This window comes from Loxodonta africana, chromosome 6 (assembly GCF_030014295.1).
Source record: "Loxodonta africana isolate mLoxAfr1 chromosome 6, mLoxAfr1.hap2, whole genome shotgun sequence".
Classification (NCBI taxonomy): Eukaryota; Metazoa; Chordata; class Mammalia; order Proboscidea; family Elephantidae; genus Loxodonta; species Loxodonta africana.
The window spans coordinates 60,812,901-60,827,573 of record NC_087347.1 but is presented as its reverse complement, the minus strand read 5'-3'; the positions used below and the strand labels follow the sequence as shown (position 1 = coordinate 60,827,573).

At 37.3% G+C, this 14,673-nt stretch overlaps 1 protein-coding gene across 1 annotated transcript in view; it reads left to right on the top strand.

The window, feature by feature from the left end:
* Positions 1-13,267, top strand: part of FSIP2 (fibrous sheath interacting protein 2) — an 81,058-nt gene extending 67,791 nt beyond the window's left edge. Inside the window, exons 18-23 of the mRNA XM_064286916.1 lie at positions 285-788; positions 2,726-2,826; positions 4,562-4,608; positions 6,657-6,700; positions 10,194-10,263; positions 13,131-13,267. Of these exons, the coding sequence (XP_064142986.1) occupies positions 285-788; positions 2,726-2,826; positions 4,562-4,608; positions 6,657-6,700; positions 10,194-10,263; positions 13,131-13,267 (903 nt within the window). The remainder of the gene's footprint in view (positions 1-284; positions 789-2,725; positions 2,827-4,561; positions 4,609-6,656; positions 6,701-10,193; positions 10,264-13,130) is intronic.
* The last annotated feature ends 1,406 nt before the right edge of the window (positions 13,268-14,673 follow it).

Here is a 14,673-nt window from a genome sequence, read left to right as displayed (position 1 = left end):
TAAGTAAAAGAAAGTTCCTATGTTAAACCTTCCTCTATTTTGGGGGGTAATTTGTAATAAATTAATATGATCTCTGAATATAAAAGAAATGATAGAAACCAACAAATATTTCTGATAGTTTTCATTTGTTTCTTTTAAAAAATATATTGCTAGTATACAGATAAATGGCATTTGGAGATAATCTTACAAAGTCACAACTAGAAATAATATGGAAACAGCTATAGAAACACAAGAAAGATGATTGAAGCATTTGTTTTTAATATTCATTGTACCTTAAATTCCAGGCTGTTTGCAGAAATTCATTTCAGAATATAAGAAAGCCTGATCTTACCAGGGTGGAGCTTTTAAAAGATGTTAAGAGTAAACAAGATCTTCTCATTCGATTAGTAGCTCATGATATTGCTCAAGAAGATCCAGAAAGTAACATGGAAGACGGACTAATTTCTGATGAAGAGGAAGTCGTTTTAGGAGAGGTTGTTGTACCAGGAGGATTCTTAGGAGAAACATTTGAAAATCAAGTAAAAGAAGCTGTGAAGCCAGTAGACATCAAAGTTGTTTCTCCCAAGCCAACACTAAGCACAAGCAGCCTGAAGAAACTTTTGTCTCTAAGCAAATGTTGTCAGCCCACATCCAGTGCAAATATCGAAAGTATTGAGGCAACCTCAAGTCAGATAACAGAATCTCAGGAGGAACAAGTTAAAAGAGCTGTTGCCAAGCTTGACATGGCCACCTGCTCAACAACTTGGACTGAAACAGATTCTTTTTCGCAGAAAAAGCCACAGCGTATTGTAAGTGAGAAATATGACTGTCAGTTACCAGATATCCATGGAAAGAGTAGAGAACTTTACACATCCTGTCCAAGAATGTACCTTGACTAGGCAGGACTAGACCCTCTCCTCATAAACTTGGTGAAATTTACAATATAAAGGAAATAATTAAGAGAGAAAGCCATGAGCCACAATAGAGGGAAAGCAGATAATGAAAAGAGACCTAAATTGTTAGAAGCACAAGGAAAATAGAAACGAAGTGCAAGCCAATTATTTAAAGCAATAGACTCTAGTACTTTGGCTAGTTAACTATCCATTCATCAATTTTTGTGGCGAAGCCCCACACCTGTAGGGCAAGACCAGAAGGTGACCTGAGCCAAGATTCAGATTTATGACCTTGAATCCTGTCTCTGTCACTTAATAACTATAAAATTTGGGCAAGTTACATAGACTTTTTTCTTGGAAGTTACAGTGAAACCTATGAGAGCCAAAACTAGCCAGGACTGCCTTGTTTTTCCAGGTCTCTCAAGTTTTCTACCTTTGACAGGATACTTACCTCTTTTCTGTGGCTCTCTGTTAAGAATTCTACCTCATAAATACCCAGGGAGTTTTCCTTCTCTAACAGGTTTCCACCTTACACAGGTTTTGGCTTTTGTAGGTATTTCTATACTTAGCCAACTTGCCGAAACTTAACAAATTAATCAAAATATTTTAAATATCACCCCTTCAATCATCCCATAAATTCCACTGTCGTGGTATACAGATATTGTCCTAGTGGTCTGGATCTCAATAACCCTTTGGGTTGATCTTGTCTAGAAATCTGTGTCATAACATGTTTTGGGGAAATACATATAATTTAAGATTTCCTGGTGAGACAGTTTTCTTGATTATTCATTTGAAGTGATACTCTGGCTGACACAATAGCTGAGGTGAACCAGAGAAAGGGAACAGAGATACAATTTAGGTCAGTTCACCAACTGTCTTAGCTGCTATAACAGAAATACCACAAGTGGGTGATTTTAACAAACAGAAATTTATTTTCTCACAGTTTAGGAGGCTAGAAGTCAGAATTCAGAGTGCCAGTTCTAGGGGAAGGCTTTCTCTCTCTGTCAGCTCAGAGGAAGGTCCTTGTCTCTTTGACCTTCTCCTCCTGGGCAGTCTTTATGTGGCTTGGCATCTCAGTTCTTCCATCTCTGCTTCTCTTGCTTGCTTGATGTCTTTTATATCTCAAAAGTGATTGATGCAAGATACACCCTAATCCTGCCTCATTAACATAACAAACAAAACTAATTCACAAATAGGACTATAACCATAGGCAGAGGTTTGGATTTACAACATATATTTTTTGGGGACACAATTCAATCCATAACACCAACTTGCCAGGTTATTTGTCTTAACACATATTTTAATCTATTTGTTGGTAAGTTGTGTGATTTTATGACCAAATGTAATGTGAAGCAAGTTTCTTTGTGCAGCATGGTCAGAAATGCTGGCTTTGTAGATAGCTAAAGAAATGTTCAACTATGACACTGGCAAGTATCAAAGTGGATTATATGAATAATAACCCTAATAATAGTAGCCTCTCTTTTTAATGTTAGTAACCGACATCACAATAAAGTTATTCAAATTTTTGAATTTAGTAAAAAAAAATGAATAATTAAAAAATGTTTGTAAAGAACAGAAACAATATTGTATCCTTCAAACATTGTGATAGGTTTATGTTTAAAACTATTCAAAACCCAATATAATTTAAATCATCTTCACTGAGCCATTTCCAAAAAATTATATCTGGGGGGAGGGGGGACATTTTAATTGGAGTTATAGGGCTCATCCATCTTTTAAGTAATTCTAAAATTTTATCTCACTGCAGTGTAGATGAAAGTGCAGAATATGCCAGTAAGGTGAGAACATACATATCAAACTCTACTTTGTGTAATATGTGATTTACACTTTTCCAGAAAGAAGAAAGGAATCTTATTAATGAGCCGACACATTACTTCATACACAGAATTATGAGTTCATCTTCATACAACCAAGAAGATCTGATTTCCTCTGCCGGGTACATTAAATTAAAGCAATACAAAAAATAGAAATCTGAGTAGAAAGTAGTATTTATTGGGGAAAGTCGGATTCCTGGGAGTCTCTGAGTGGTGCAAACAGTTAACTGCTTGACTACTAACTGAAAGATTGGCTGTTCGAACTCATCAAGAAGCACCTCATAAGAAAGGTCTGGTGACCTTCTTTCAGGAGGTAACAGCCCTGAAACCCTATGAAACACAGTTATACTGTGCAACTCATGGGGTCCCCATGAGTCAGAATCAACTCAGTAGCAGCTCGTTTGATTTTTGTTTTGTTTTGGTAAAAGTGTGAAGAGAGCACATATTCAGTTCCACACTTGCCCTCACTCTGCTTATCCTTCCCTTCTTTGCCTTCTCACTGTAATCACTTCCTAGGCCTTCCCTTCCCACCTGCTCCCCCTTTCTAGTTACCTGACCTCTACTTCCTTATTTTGAGACCTGCTTTCTAATATAGTGGTATCTTGGATCAAGTATTTGTTAATGTGTTCAAAACCCAAACACCCGCTGCCGTCGAGTCGATTCCGACTCATAGTGACCCTACAGGACAGGGTAGAACTGCCTGACAGAGTTTCCAAGGAGCACCTGGCGGATTCGAACTGCTGACCTCTTGGTTAGCAGCCGTAACACTTAACCACTACGCCACCAGAGTTAATGTGTTAGGATGTTTTAATCTGGGAGTCAACAATAGTATTTGCATTATTAACCCAAAAAGAATCCTGCTCATCTCACTTAAGCAGCTAAATCTTCCAGGGTGTATCACTGCCTATAAGAAGAACTGAAAGCAAAAAGGGAGCAATGTAAATTGGAGCATTCAGAGATGAATTCTAAAAAATAATGGAGCTTCTTCTGAACCTTTAAGGATGGACAGGATATAAATGAGAGGCAGGCAATCCAAGTTGGGATGACTGTAGGAGATGAATTCTAAAAAATAATGGAGCTTCTTCTGAACCTTTAAGGATGGACAGGATATAAGTGAGAGGCAGGCAATCCAACTTGGGATGACTGTAGGAGAAAAGTCTGGACTGTGTGCAGGGGCGGATTAACCAGTAAGCAAGGTATGCACAGGCTTACAGTAAGCAAGGTACACATGGGTTTACTTGTGTTTATTTACTAATCTGTAATGTACAATTTCACATGGGTTTCATCACATCGCACAGGTAAGCGCATGAATACCTCACTTAGTGGGTAATCCATCCCTGACTGTGTGGCATTTATAGGGGACAGAGAGGCACAAAGTGAGTTATAGCCTTGAAATCTGGTTAATAGCTAATGCTTGTCTAAACTGTAAAGTTAATAAGAATATTAATAAACTGGAAGATAGCATTTTCTATCATGGGAGAAGCACTGAATATAAGGAGAAAATCAATTTGTTTATGTTTATTTTTCCATTCAGTAGTATGGAATTGTTTCTTTCTGACCTGATGCCAGGTAGGATATCTATTCCTGGTCCACCATTGCCTCTTTCCTTCTGCTAGCATACATAATTAGTATTGCAGGTACCGCTCTATTGCTTGCATCAGTGGAGAAGAGAAAGGGCACAGATCATAGCAAATAAAAGTCAATTTAGCAATCATTTATATTTGATTTGGAAACTCAGAGATGTGCTATTCCAGGTTTACTTCTATATGAAAATAACTACAGATTATTCTCTTGCTTAACCAGTAATTATTTATTAAATACATGGAACATAATATGTTCTTTTTCTTTTGTCTTTAGTGAGGCTGAAGATTGTACCACAGATCCGAAAGCTAAAATATTAGAAGGTTGGATTGATTTTTTTCCTTCATTTAGAGTATTTAAAAGGAGACTTTGTTTACTGCTTTGATGAATTTTTTAGATATCAAACCCGAAATTAATACTGTGGTTTATCTACTTTTGGAAAAATGATCCAGTGATAGATAACATCAGCCAGTTGTTAAAATGAGCCAAATTGTTTGCCTTGTCTGAATTGCTATTAAGATATCATTAATGATTTTGGTGTATAGCATATAGTGATATGATTTTATAATTTCCATGTTCCTATGAAAAATATTCACAAAATAAGGATGTATTGCAATGATAGCTTATATGTGGGCCAGAACCCATGGTACTATAATTTAGTCATTTCTTGGAGAGGTTATCTTTCTTTTTATCATGACTTAGCCCTACTAAAATGAAGGAAAATGCTTTTAAAGCTATATTTTTATTTGCTCACTTTAAAATCTAGCTAGAATGGACCTCACTTTCTTTTTTATCTCTATTAGTACTGACTCTTTATGACATTTGTGAGGACTTTTTAGTTCTTTATTGAAGCCTCAGAGGATCAATGTGATTCTAACAATGACACCACTCACAAGAAGTAGCGTGTCATATTTACCGTAAAGATGTCCTTGCAACTCAAACCATAGGACTACTGTTTGCCTGTTTCAAACATGCAGCCTCTCAAGGGTTACTCAAGAAGCTTACTGTCTCAATTTGTGAGTGGAAATTCTTTTCATTAAAAGATAAACCAAAAAATAGCAGTATATATGCCAAAGTTCCATGATCACATTATAACCAGAAGGACATTATAACCAGAAATAATCACTGGGCTGATTTTTACATTATGGAATCTTAGGCTGTTAGAGCCAGACAGAAACCATTTAGTACAACTTTCCTAATATAGATGAAGAAACTGAAGCTCAGGGTGAGAAAGTGACTTGTCCAAGGTCACTCTGACTCCCCACTCTGGATCCCAAGTCTCCTGACCCTAAATTCGTGTTGCGTTTGTATGTGTGTGTTTCCCAACTTACTTGCAGTGATCATGCTCAGTTCTTATATCCTTCAGTAATACTGTACCTGTACAATTCAGTCATTTATTTATTAATTCATTCAAAATTTACTGTGCATCTACTTTGTGCCTGATACAGTTCTAAGATCTGAGCTGTAAATAAGACTGGGAAAATCCTTACCCTTATGGAATTTACATAGTAACTTGGGGTGGGGAATCTAAGAGTAAGAACATAAGATAATTTCATATATTGATAAGTGCATCCCATCTCACCTAGGATAGTCAATAGATAGTCTCATTTCCATTCTACACGTGAGGAAGCTGAGATTCAGAGAAGTTAGATATAATTTGCCATTGTTCACACGGCCCTGAGTGGAGAAACTAAGACTCAAACCTAGGTTTTATGACTTGCTAGCAGGTTTGCTGCCTCCCTAGCAGTCTTTGTGAAACTTGTCTCACAGTATCATTTCTATCTCCATGGGCTGAATTTCTTTCACTGGCATACTGCCCTCCTCTGGAACTCAGGGAACATTTAGTTCTGTGGCAACTCTACCAGACTCCCTCAGGTTGGTTCTTCAAAGCTATCCTGATTCTCATCAGAAATAACTATTTAATAAGATCAGCACCTTACTCTCTGACAATCCTTTACCTTGGAAACTTCGATCCTTTTTTTAAAATTTTAATTAGCTGTCTATAATCAGTGTGAGAGCTGGAGAGACCCTGAGGAATCATCTACAGTGTAACACCTCATTTTACAAGTAGACAGACAGGTTCATAAGAATGGAATGATTTATGTACATGTGTGTAGCCTGCCTGTCCTTCTCCTACATCACACTTCATCTTTTATAATTCTAAGAGCTAAGATATGCCCCAGCATTTTAGGTATCTAACCTATTTCAGCTTTGTTCTCATTGTCTATACACTGAAAAAAATACATGTAACTCCTGTCAAAGAATCCTGTGAATCTTTGGTGAAAAAAAAAAAAATTAAGATAAGGTTGGTATCAACATTATGCATGCCTCAGAAAAAAGATCACTTTCTGATGTTTTGTTTTGCCCACAGAAGGTTCTCAGGAACCAGCACTAGAGAATGCAAGCAGTGTTAAGGTAAATATCTTTAAATAGTATCTAATTGGGATATAGTAGGTCCCTGGGTGGTGCAAGCAGTTCATGATCTTCTGCTAACCTAAGGGTTGGCAGTTCGAACCCACCCATTGGCTCCACGGGAGAAAGGCCTGGTGATCTGCTTCTGTAAAGATTACAGCCAAGAAAACACTATGGAGCAATTCTATTTTGCACAGATGGGGTCACCATGAGTCTAACCAACATGACATCAGTGGGTTTTAATTCGGATACAGTGGGTTCTAATTAATGATGGCCCAGCTGTCAGGGTCAAATCAAGGTCTCTGTGCTGTGATTTGAAGGACATAGGAAATAATGTCCTAGTCACAACTCCCTCACACCCAGATTGCTCCACCTGGCTGAGGTTTGTCCCTTTGTCCCTGGTACCTGAAAATCCCTTAATCAAAATTCTGGCCTTTCATTAAGTACACAGAATAAGCCACTATCCCTCTGTACCACCTAAGTACAGTTCTATTTATTAGCTCTTTTACAGGAGTCTATTGGGAAAAACCAAGAGGAAATGAGTCATTAGCACTGCCCAGTGTGGGCAGACCTAAGTGGGGCCTTGTTGGGGGCAGGGAGGTAACAGATACTTCAAAGATAAAGGGACTTGAAGGAAATAGGTGCTGATTCTACTTACTTCTCTATGTTTCTGAGGTCTGCTTTTTCAATGGCAGCTTTCCAAAAGGGGTGCCCACTCTTCAGTGTGAGCCTAGGAAATTTCCTCTTCTCTTAATTCATAGGACATTTTCAGTGGGGGCTGAAACTACATATCCTCTTCTCTGCTTTTTATTATATTATCTCCTTTTTGGTTCAATTTAATCCTGCAGGCAAGTGTACCCTTATACACACACAATCTGTGAATTATCCAGTCACTTCTTAGTATCACAGCATAGCAAATTTTCAGAACCAATTCTGAAAATCCTACAAGTCATACTTAAGATAACTTTTGCCAAAACTTCCAAAGATGCTGAGTTACTTTTCTGCTTGACATAATCCTCATGTATGAATATAAATATCTACTTGACAACCTCAGGCTTCACTTAGAGACCCAAACTTTCCAAATAAAATCATGTGTCAATAAAGGGGTGATGCTGAATCTCTAGACAGGGGACTTATCGACAGGCCACTCTTTGTGCTATTCTGTATTCCTATCTAATCTGGACTCTTTTGGCTCATTGTCCTTTCTCTCATTCACTACTTTTTCCATTGTAAATCTGTTGTCCAGTCTAGTTTGGGGTAAGTAGAGTAAGCACGCACCACTCAATCTCTCTCATTGACTACAACTGAAAACTCTGGACAACTACTAAAGATTCTGAAAAATAAATAGCAGCAGGAGATTTGGGAGAGAAATAAAAACTAGAGCAACCAAAACCGTCATGAGTTTTCTAGCATTTTTTCCCTCCCAAATCTCTTGGCATAGACACAGGGCAGCTCAAATCCTGGAGTAACAAGGGTAGAAAAAGCTCCAAAAGAAACCATGGCTTTCTGGCCAGAATCAAGACTTAAGTTCCTGTGGGAGGAATCACCACTTTTTCCCCACTGCTCCCTTCCCCCGACCTCTTGGCCTTGCCTGAAGAGAAGTTCCAGTTATAAAACTGCACTGTAGTGGTAGCGGAGGCTTCTGAGGCACTTAATACTGATCAGAGGAATTTGGAAAAGGGTCTTCATTAGCCTGAAGAGTAGGAAATACAGAAAATCCTGTTATTTTTTTTCTCTGCCTTCTCTTATCACTTTACTCTGGAGGCAGAAGCAGTCATGGGAGGGTAAGACAGCATGCAATAGCACAAGGAGGCAAAGGCCCTAACATTCTAGCCATAGAACCAAGAAAGGGAGCTGCTGAGAGTCAGAGATACTGAGAGATACCACAGAGAAGTGGGATCTTGAGGAAGACAGCCCCTAAATCTGTTTATAAACTGCATGCATGGAATTGACCTGAAGTTACATAGAAAAAAGGCTTTTGAGAACTTAAACTATGGTGTTCATAGTGGTGCCAACACTGAAAAGACCTTGAAAACTAAAGTTACATTGGAACCACAGTCCGTAGAAGGCAGAGTAAGATGTGTAGAATGAATCTGCATGAGTTGATTGCCTACTTAAACAAAAAAAAACATTCTTCAGAGGGTTTTAACATGAATGAGAGTTTTGTAGCTTATTTAAAAATGTCCAGGATACAATAAAAAATTACTCAACATACAAAGAACTTTCAAGGGAAAGGACAAGAGACTCCGAGGTAACCAAGATTTTGAAATTTTCAGACAAAAGCTTTAAAGCATCTATGATAATAATGACCCGTTAAGTAAGGGCAAACACTCTTTAAACTAATAGGACAATAGAAGTTCTCAGCAGAACTTAAGTACATCCACTCTTCTCAGACAACATGGTGTCATCTGCTCCCTGCTGATTCTTTTAGATCAAGAAGTCTCAACTCTGAATGTACAGAGTCATGTGGGGCATTGTTAAAAAAAAAAATATCAATACCTGCACATCCGCAGGGATTCCAATTCAGCTGATGTAGGGATTCATGCTTTTAAAAAAAGTTTCCATAGATGATTCTGTTGTGCAGCCAAAGTTGAGAACCAGTGCTTTAGGTTGTCTCTGCCCCATTGTATTCTTAATGTGTTCTGTTTTTCAGTATTGTTATGTGTGGTGTATAGATTATATAAAGAGCAGCACATATTATTATGAGTTTTTACCTAGTTCTTCATGTGCTGCCTGTTCCCTCCTTCTGCTGAATTAGAATAAGAAATAAGTTCTTATGCATGCCTCATATGTGCTGCTCTTTATGTAATCTATATACAACACATTTATCTCGAGTTGCATGGATTTAGGCCTTATTTCACTGATTTTTCACTTAGTTTTCTAAGTGCCAGGACCATACAGTAACTACACTGAAGTCCAGCCACCTGCCCCAGGCTATTCTGTGCCTGACTGGGACAGTCACTGTTTCTATATTTAAAGAGGTGATAAAGGTCTACAGAGTAAAGATAATACCTGAGCCTTGCCCTACCAGCTTCACATAGCCATTTTATTGTTCCAGGCCTTACAATTCCTAAGATTTCCATAAAAGGAAATTGAAGTGATGAAGTGAACATGCTTTTTTTTTTTTTTCCCCTTATCATTATTTATTCTCTAAAAAAGGATTTGTAGTTTATTTCTTATTCTTATTCAGCAGAAGGAGGGAACAGGCAGATTAAGGGTTGGCATTATTTGTGACTTAAGACACCTGAGTTTTTGAAGTCATCCTTTTTTAGTGGTACCAAGGCCCACATCCATGACAAGAGCCAATCATAGGCATCATAATTGGCAAAATTGATGAGCCTAAATCTCAGAGAATAGTTCTTTGAGACTACAGAGCACATATCTTACTATGTACAGTGGTGTAATGGCTGTGAGGCATCTCTTGGGGGATTTCTAGATATGCCTAGTGTTTACAGTCTACCAAAGACTAAGTTAATGTTTCACTTTGTCTTGGCAGTTTTTCACTATCTATGAAGGATACCACAGAGTTCTTGGCAGTGACTATCCCTCAAAAGAAGTAATTTCAGGTATAAAATATGCTCTGATTTTAAGAACTAGTATGATAAATTTCTCCATTACATAATGTAAATTTAAAATTTTGATCAGTTACCCTCCTGCAATGAATGACTCCTCCCTTGCAGTATCCACACTTATTATCAATATGAAGTTGAAATAATGTACTTACTATTTACACAGATAGCAATTTGTAGTTTATTGTGCAGTTCTCTTACTTGAACCTCATCACAAAGGGTTAACATATAATGGAATTAACATTAAGCACAACTATGTACCAGGAGTTCTGCTAAGTGCTTTTCTCAGATCAACCCTATGAGGAAGGAATATCTCCATTTTATTAGGAAGGAAATTGAGAGTTATTACAGAGGAAGATGAGAGTAGTTTATCCAAGGTCACCCCACAGCTGGTAAGCTACAGAATTGGAATTCGAATAGATCTACCTGACTTCAAAACCTAATCTCACTAATCTCACTCCACTTGCCATTTGCCTATAGTTCATATACTCAAATATGTGTATATAATATATAATATAAACAACAGGTATATAATATAAACAAGTTAGTATGTTGAGCAAGGGTTTGTGGCTCACTAAAGATAGCATGTCCCATCTAAAGGAGGGAGCTGCTACTCAACTCCAGTACTTGCCATGCTGGATTGTTGACAGAGCTTCCAGTTTTTCAAGAGAAGCTAGAGATAGATGTTTCCTGTGATTTTTAAAAATCACACTAAAAAATTACATAAAACTGGTCAATGTGATTTTTAAATCACTTAAAATTAAAGTCCTGATTTTTAAATGTAATCAAAGAATTCAAAGATTTGTGAAACACTTTGTGGACCACACAAATTTGTCTACATCCTCTGCACATACCATTCTCCTTCTGCATGTGTTAAAGTGCCATTTTTCAGAAGGAAAAAAAAAAACAGATAAATAATCTTCTTGAGGTTGCGTAATTAACAAATGGCAAAGCCAGGGCTCAAAACTAGGTCTTCTGACTTTCTTCCTACATTCTTCCTTCCCTCCGTACTGTAGTCCCATCTAGTTGCCATTGCATCCAAGAATGAGGCAGATGTAGTTTTGCTTTGACAGGACTAACTGGAAGCCACAAGTGTTCACTTTCCTCTCTGGGGGGTGAGCTTTTTGTGTGCCTTTAACCTAGGATACCAGCTGCCTGGCAATCTTGAGCGATATGCAGGAATCCAATACTGCCTGCACATTTGGAACAGTGTTCTCAGTGTCTACCCAGGGACCATTTGCATCAAAACCACCCAGAGTACTTGTTAACAATACAGAGTTCTGGACCCTCTGCAGACTGGCTCAGTTAGCCTCTTTGGGTAATAGTGCCCAGAAATCTCCGTTTTTAATAAGCTCCCCATACTTCAAGAGCAGAGCTTAATTTTCCTCCTCCAATAAAAACTTCAGAATATGGTCTTTCATGAGTTACTCAATCCCGTTACTAAATTTTTTTTCTTGTTTTAGACTTTACATCTTTACCTCATGTAATTTTGCCTTTCCTGTCACAGAATTTGGGCTTTGTCTTTTTATTTCTCAGGTCTTACTTTTTAGTTTCTTGTTATTTAAAAATTACAGCCTTTTAAAAACCTAAACATATTTTCTGGTTTTTATTTATGGTTAAATTTGCTATCTGTTAGCTTTAAGAAGCCCTAGTTTTTTTTTTAGTAAGGCAGCGGTTAAGCTCCAGCTGCTAACCAAAAGGTCAGCGGTTTGAACCTACCAGCTGCTTCATGGGAGAAATTGCCAATATGCTTTTGTAAAGATTACAGCCTTGGAAACCCTATGGGGCAGCTCTACTCTGTCCTATAAGGTCACTATGAGTTGGAATCGACTCAAAGGCAATGGGATGAGTTAGCTTTAGCTAGAGAAGGTTATCTTACTAAAGAAGATAAATCTAGGTAACTGCAAAAGATACTGACAAGAACTTTGTCACGTACTGGAATTAAGAAAATATGTTTTTACTTCATATTTTATATCGTATGTTTTCATGTTTTATCACATCATGGTTAAGTGCTACAGCTGCTAACCAAGAGGTTGGCAGTTCGAATCCGCCAGGCGCTCCTTAGAAACTCTATCGGGCATTTTTGCTCTGCCCTATAGTGTCACTATGAGTCAGAATCAACTCGACGGCAGTGGGTTTGGTTTTTGGTTTGGTATCATGAGGTATCTGAAAAGTACATAAATGCTTACTTCTGTCTTTACATATAAAATAATCATTTTGTTAAACTGAATTGCAGTAACCTCTAAGATTCCTGTGCACAGAATAAATGGTGCAAAAATAAGTCCAAATGGAGCCTCTTTTATAATTTAACATAAAAAAAAAAATCCCTTGGGTCAGTCAACTGAAAATTTAGTCAAAACAGGTGAGAAATGATAGCATTTTTAATGCACTTCTGCTTTTACCTCAGCATTCTGAAATACATCTTCGCTACATGGACTTCAGAATTACCTTTCCATGTGAGATTAGCTCATTATGACTTTTCAGGGTTATCTGTTGGAAAAAGAGAGGCAGGCTCTTGCACATCTGCCTAGAGAAGCACCCAAGTGCAGTAAGCATAACAATTCTGTGAGAGTGAGAAAGCCTGGTCCCTAAACCCCAGCTTGGCTACCTTCTACTCATGTGACCTTAGGCAAGATATCTGACCTCACCAAGCTTCAGTGTCTAAAAGTGGAGATAGCATTCTTCTTGTTTCCTCCATAGGAGTGTTTGAAGGATCATATCAAAAGAATCTTTGTGAATATTCTTTAAAATCCACAAATTCTTTTACAAATGTCAGTTTCTAAATCATAAATCATTAATGCCCTAGTATGTCTGTCACAAAACATCTAATAAATGTCTATATTCCTATTTTGGTTTGTCCACAGAAATTCCCAAGTCTAGTATTTCCAAACAAGGATCTAAAATGCTGGCGAAGGTATCTTCAGCTCTGTCAAAAGTGTTTTCCCGATCTAACACTGGTGTTTCCCAATCTTCCGCACCACCTCACCAGAAGGAACACTAAAGCTACTATACCCGGTATAAGTAGCTTATCTCCCTTAGAAAATAAAATATTTTTTAAAGCATAACATGGTGTTTATGAGATGATCCTTGCAATACTAAAATAAGAGCTAAGGAATATAAAAGGGTCGGGGTAAGAGAAGGATTTGATAAGTGATTTTGATAAGCATTTTGGTATGAAAGGGAGTAAACACTAGTATTACCTATGTGCCTATGGGGGTTAGAAACTAAAAGTGAACCAATAAACCAGATGGTCCTCAAGTATCCATCAAAAAATAAACCTGGAATATTGATATAAACTGCTAAATTTTTAGAGGATGGCCCGACCAAAATGGTAAGCAGATTGATATTTTCTCCTCACCAGAAACATGTCTTAAATGTCAGGGTGTCATTGATGAAAACAAAGCTGCATTCTAACATAGCTATGAAACTAATTGATTCACAGGTAAAAGTATATTCAGATGCTCAAAGAAAAGTATTTAGATCAAAGAGAATACATTTTTCCCACTTCTAGATAAAGTGTCATCATCTCTTAAAATATCTTCTAAGCAAAAAATGCAACTACAGATAAAGCACTATCTGGAAGTAAAATAATAACTGTAGATAAAATACCATATCTGTATAAATGGCCCCTTCTCAAATAATGCACCTGTGGACCAAATACTGCAAATCAGTAAATTATTGGTCATAAAATTGTTAAATCCTTTATATAAATATTTTTCCACAAATATAGATCTCAAGACTCTTTTTGTAAGAGCATAAAAAGTAATTGGGAAAAATTTAACCAGATGATGAACTAGTGCAGTGATAAATTTTTCAACATTACCTATACTTGCTATTTTATGATATGGTTCCAACTCCAACATGCTTGCCTCTGGAATATAAGGATGTTGTTAAAAAGGTCCAAAAGGTACCCCAAACAGCCAGCAAAGAATGTCAGACATCGTTGCCATATACTCTACCACTGACTCATAATTTTTTAGGGAATGTGATATTCTCCTTTATCTGAAGTTTTCTTGACAGTAGCTACGGATAATGCAGAAACATATGATGAAATTTTGTTTTACAAAATTAGATTTCCTTCAATTAAGTTAATGCAATTATGACAGAGCTCCAAAGAGGAACATATGTTTATATAATAGATAGAATCTTTACACACTGATGACTATGAAATTATCCAATTAGTGGATCAGCCATTTTATAAGAATATCTCAGAGATCATACAAAATTGTGTAACCTGTGGTTGCAGGACCTTTTCAGAAGTCATAGTTGAGAAATGGCTGGCAAACCAGTCCAGAACAAGTTTTTGGAATACTAACTCCACATCAATGTGCAGAAGTGGACAGTGTTGTTGAAAATACCATTAAAAATATTATCCAAACCATTGATGTTCCCTAGCCTTAGATATTA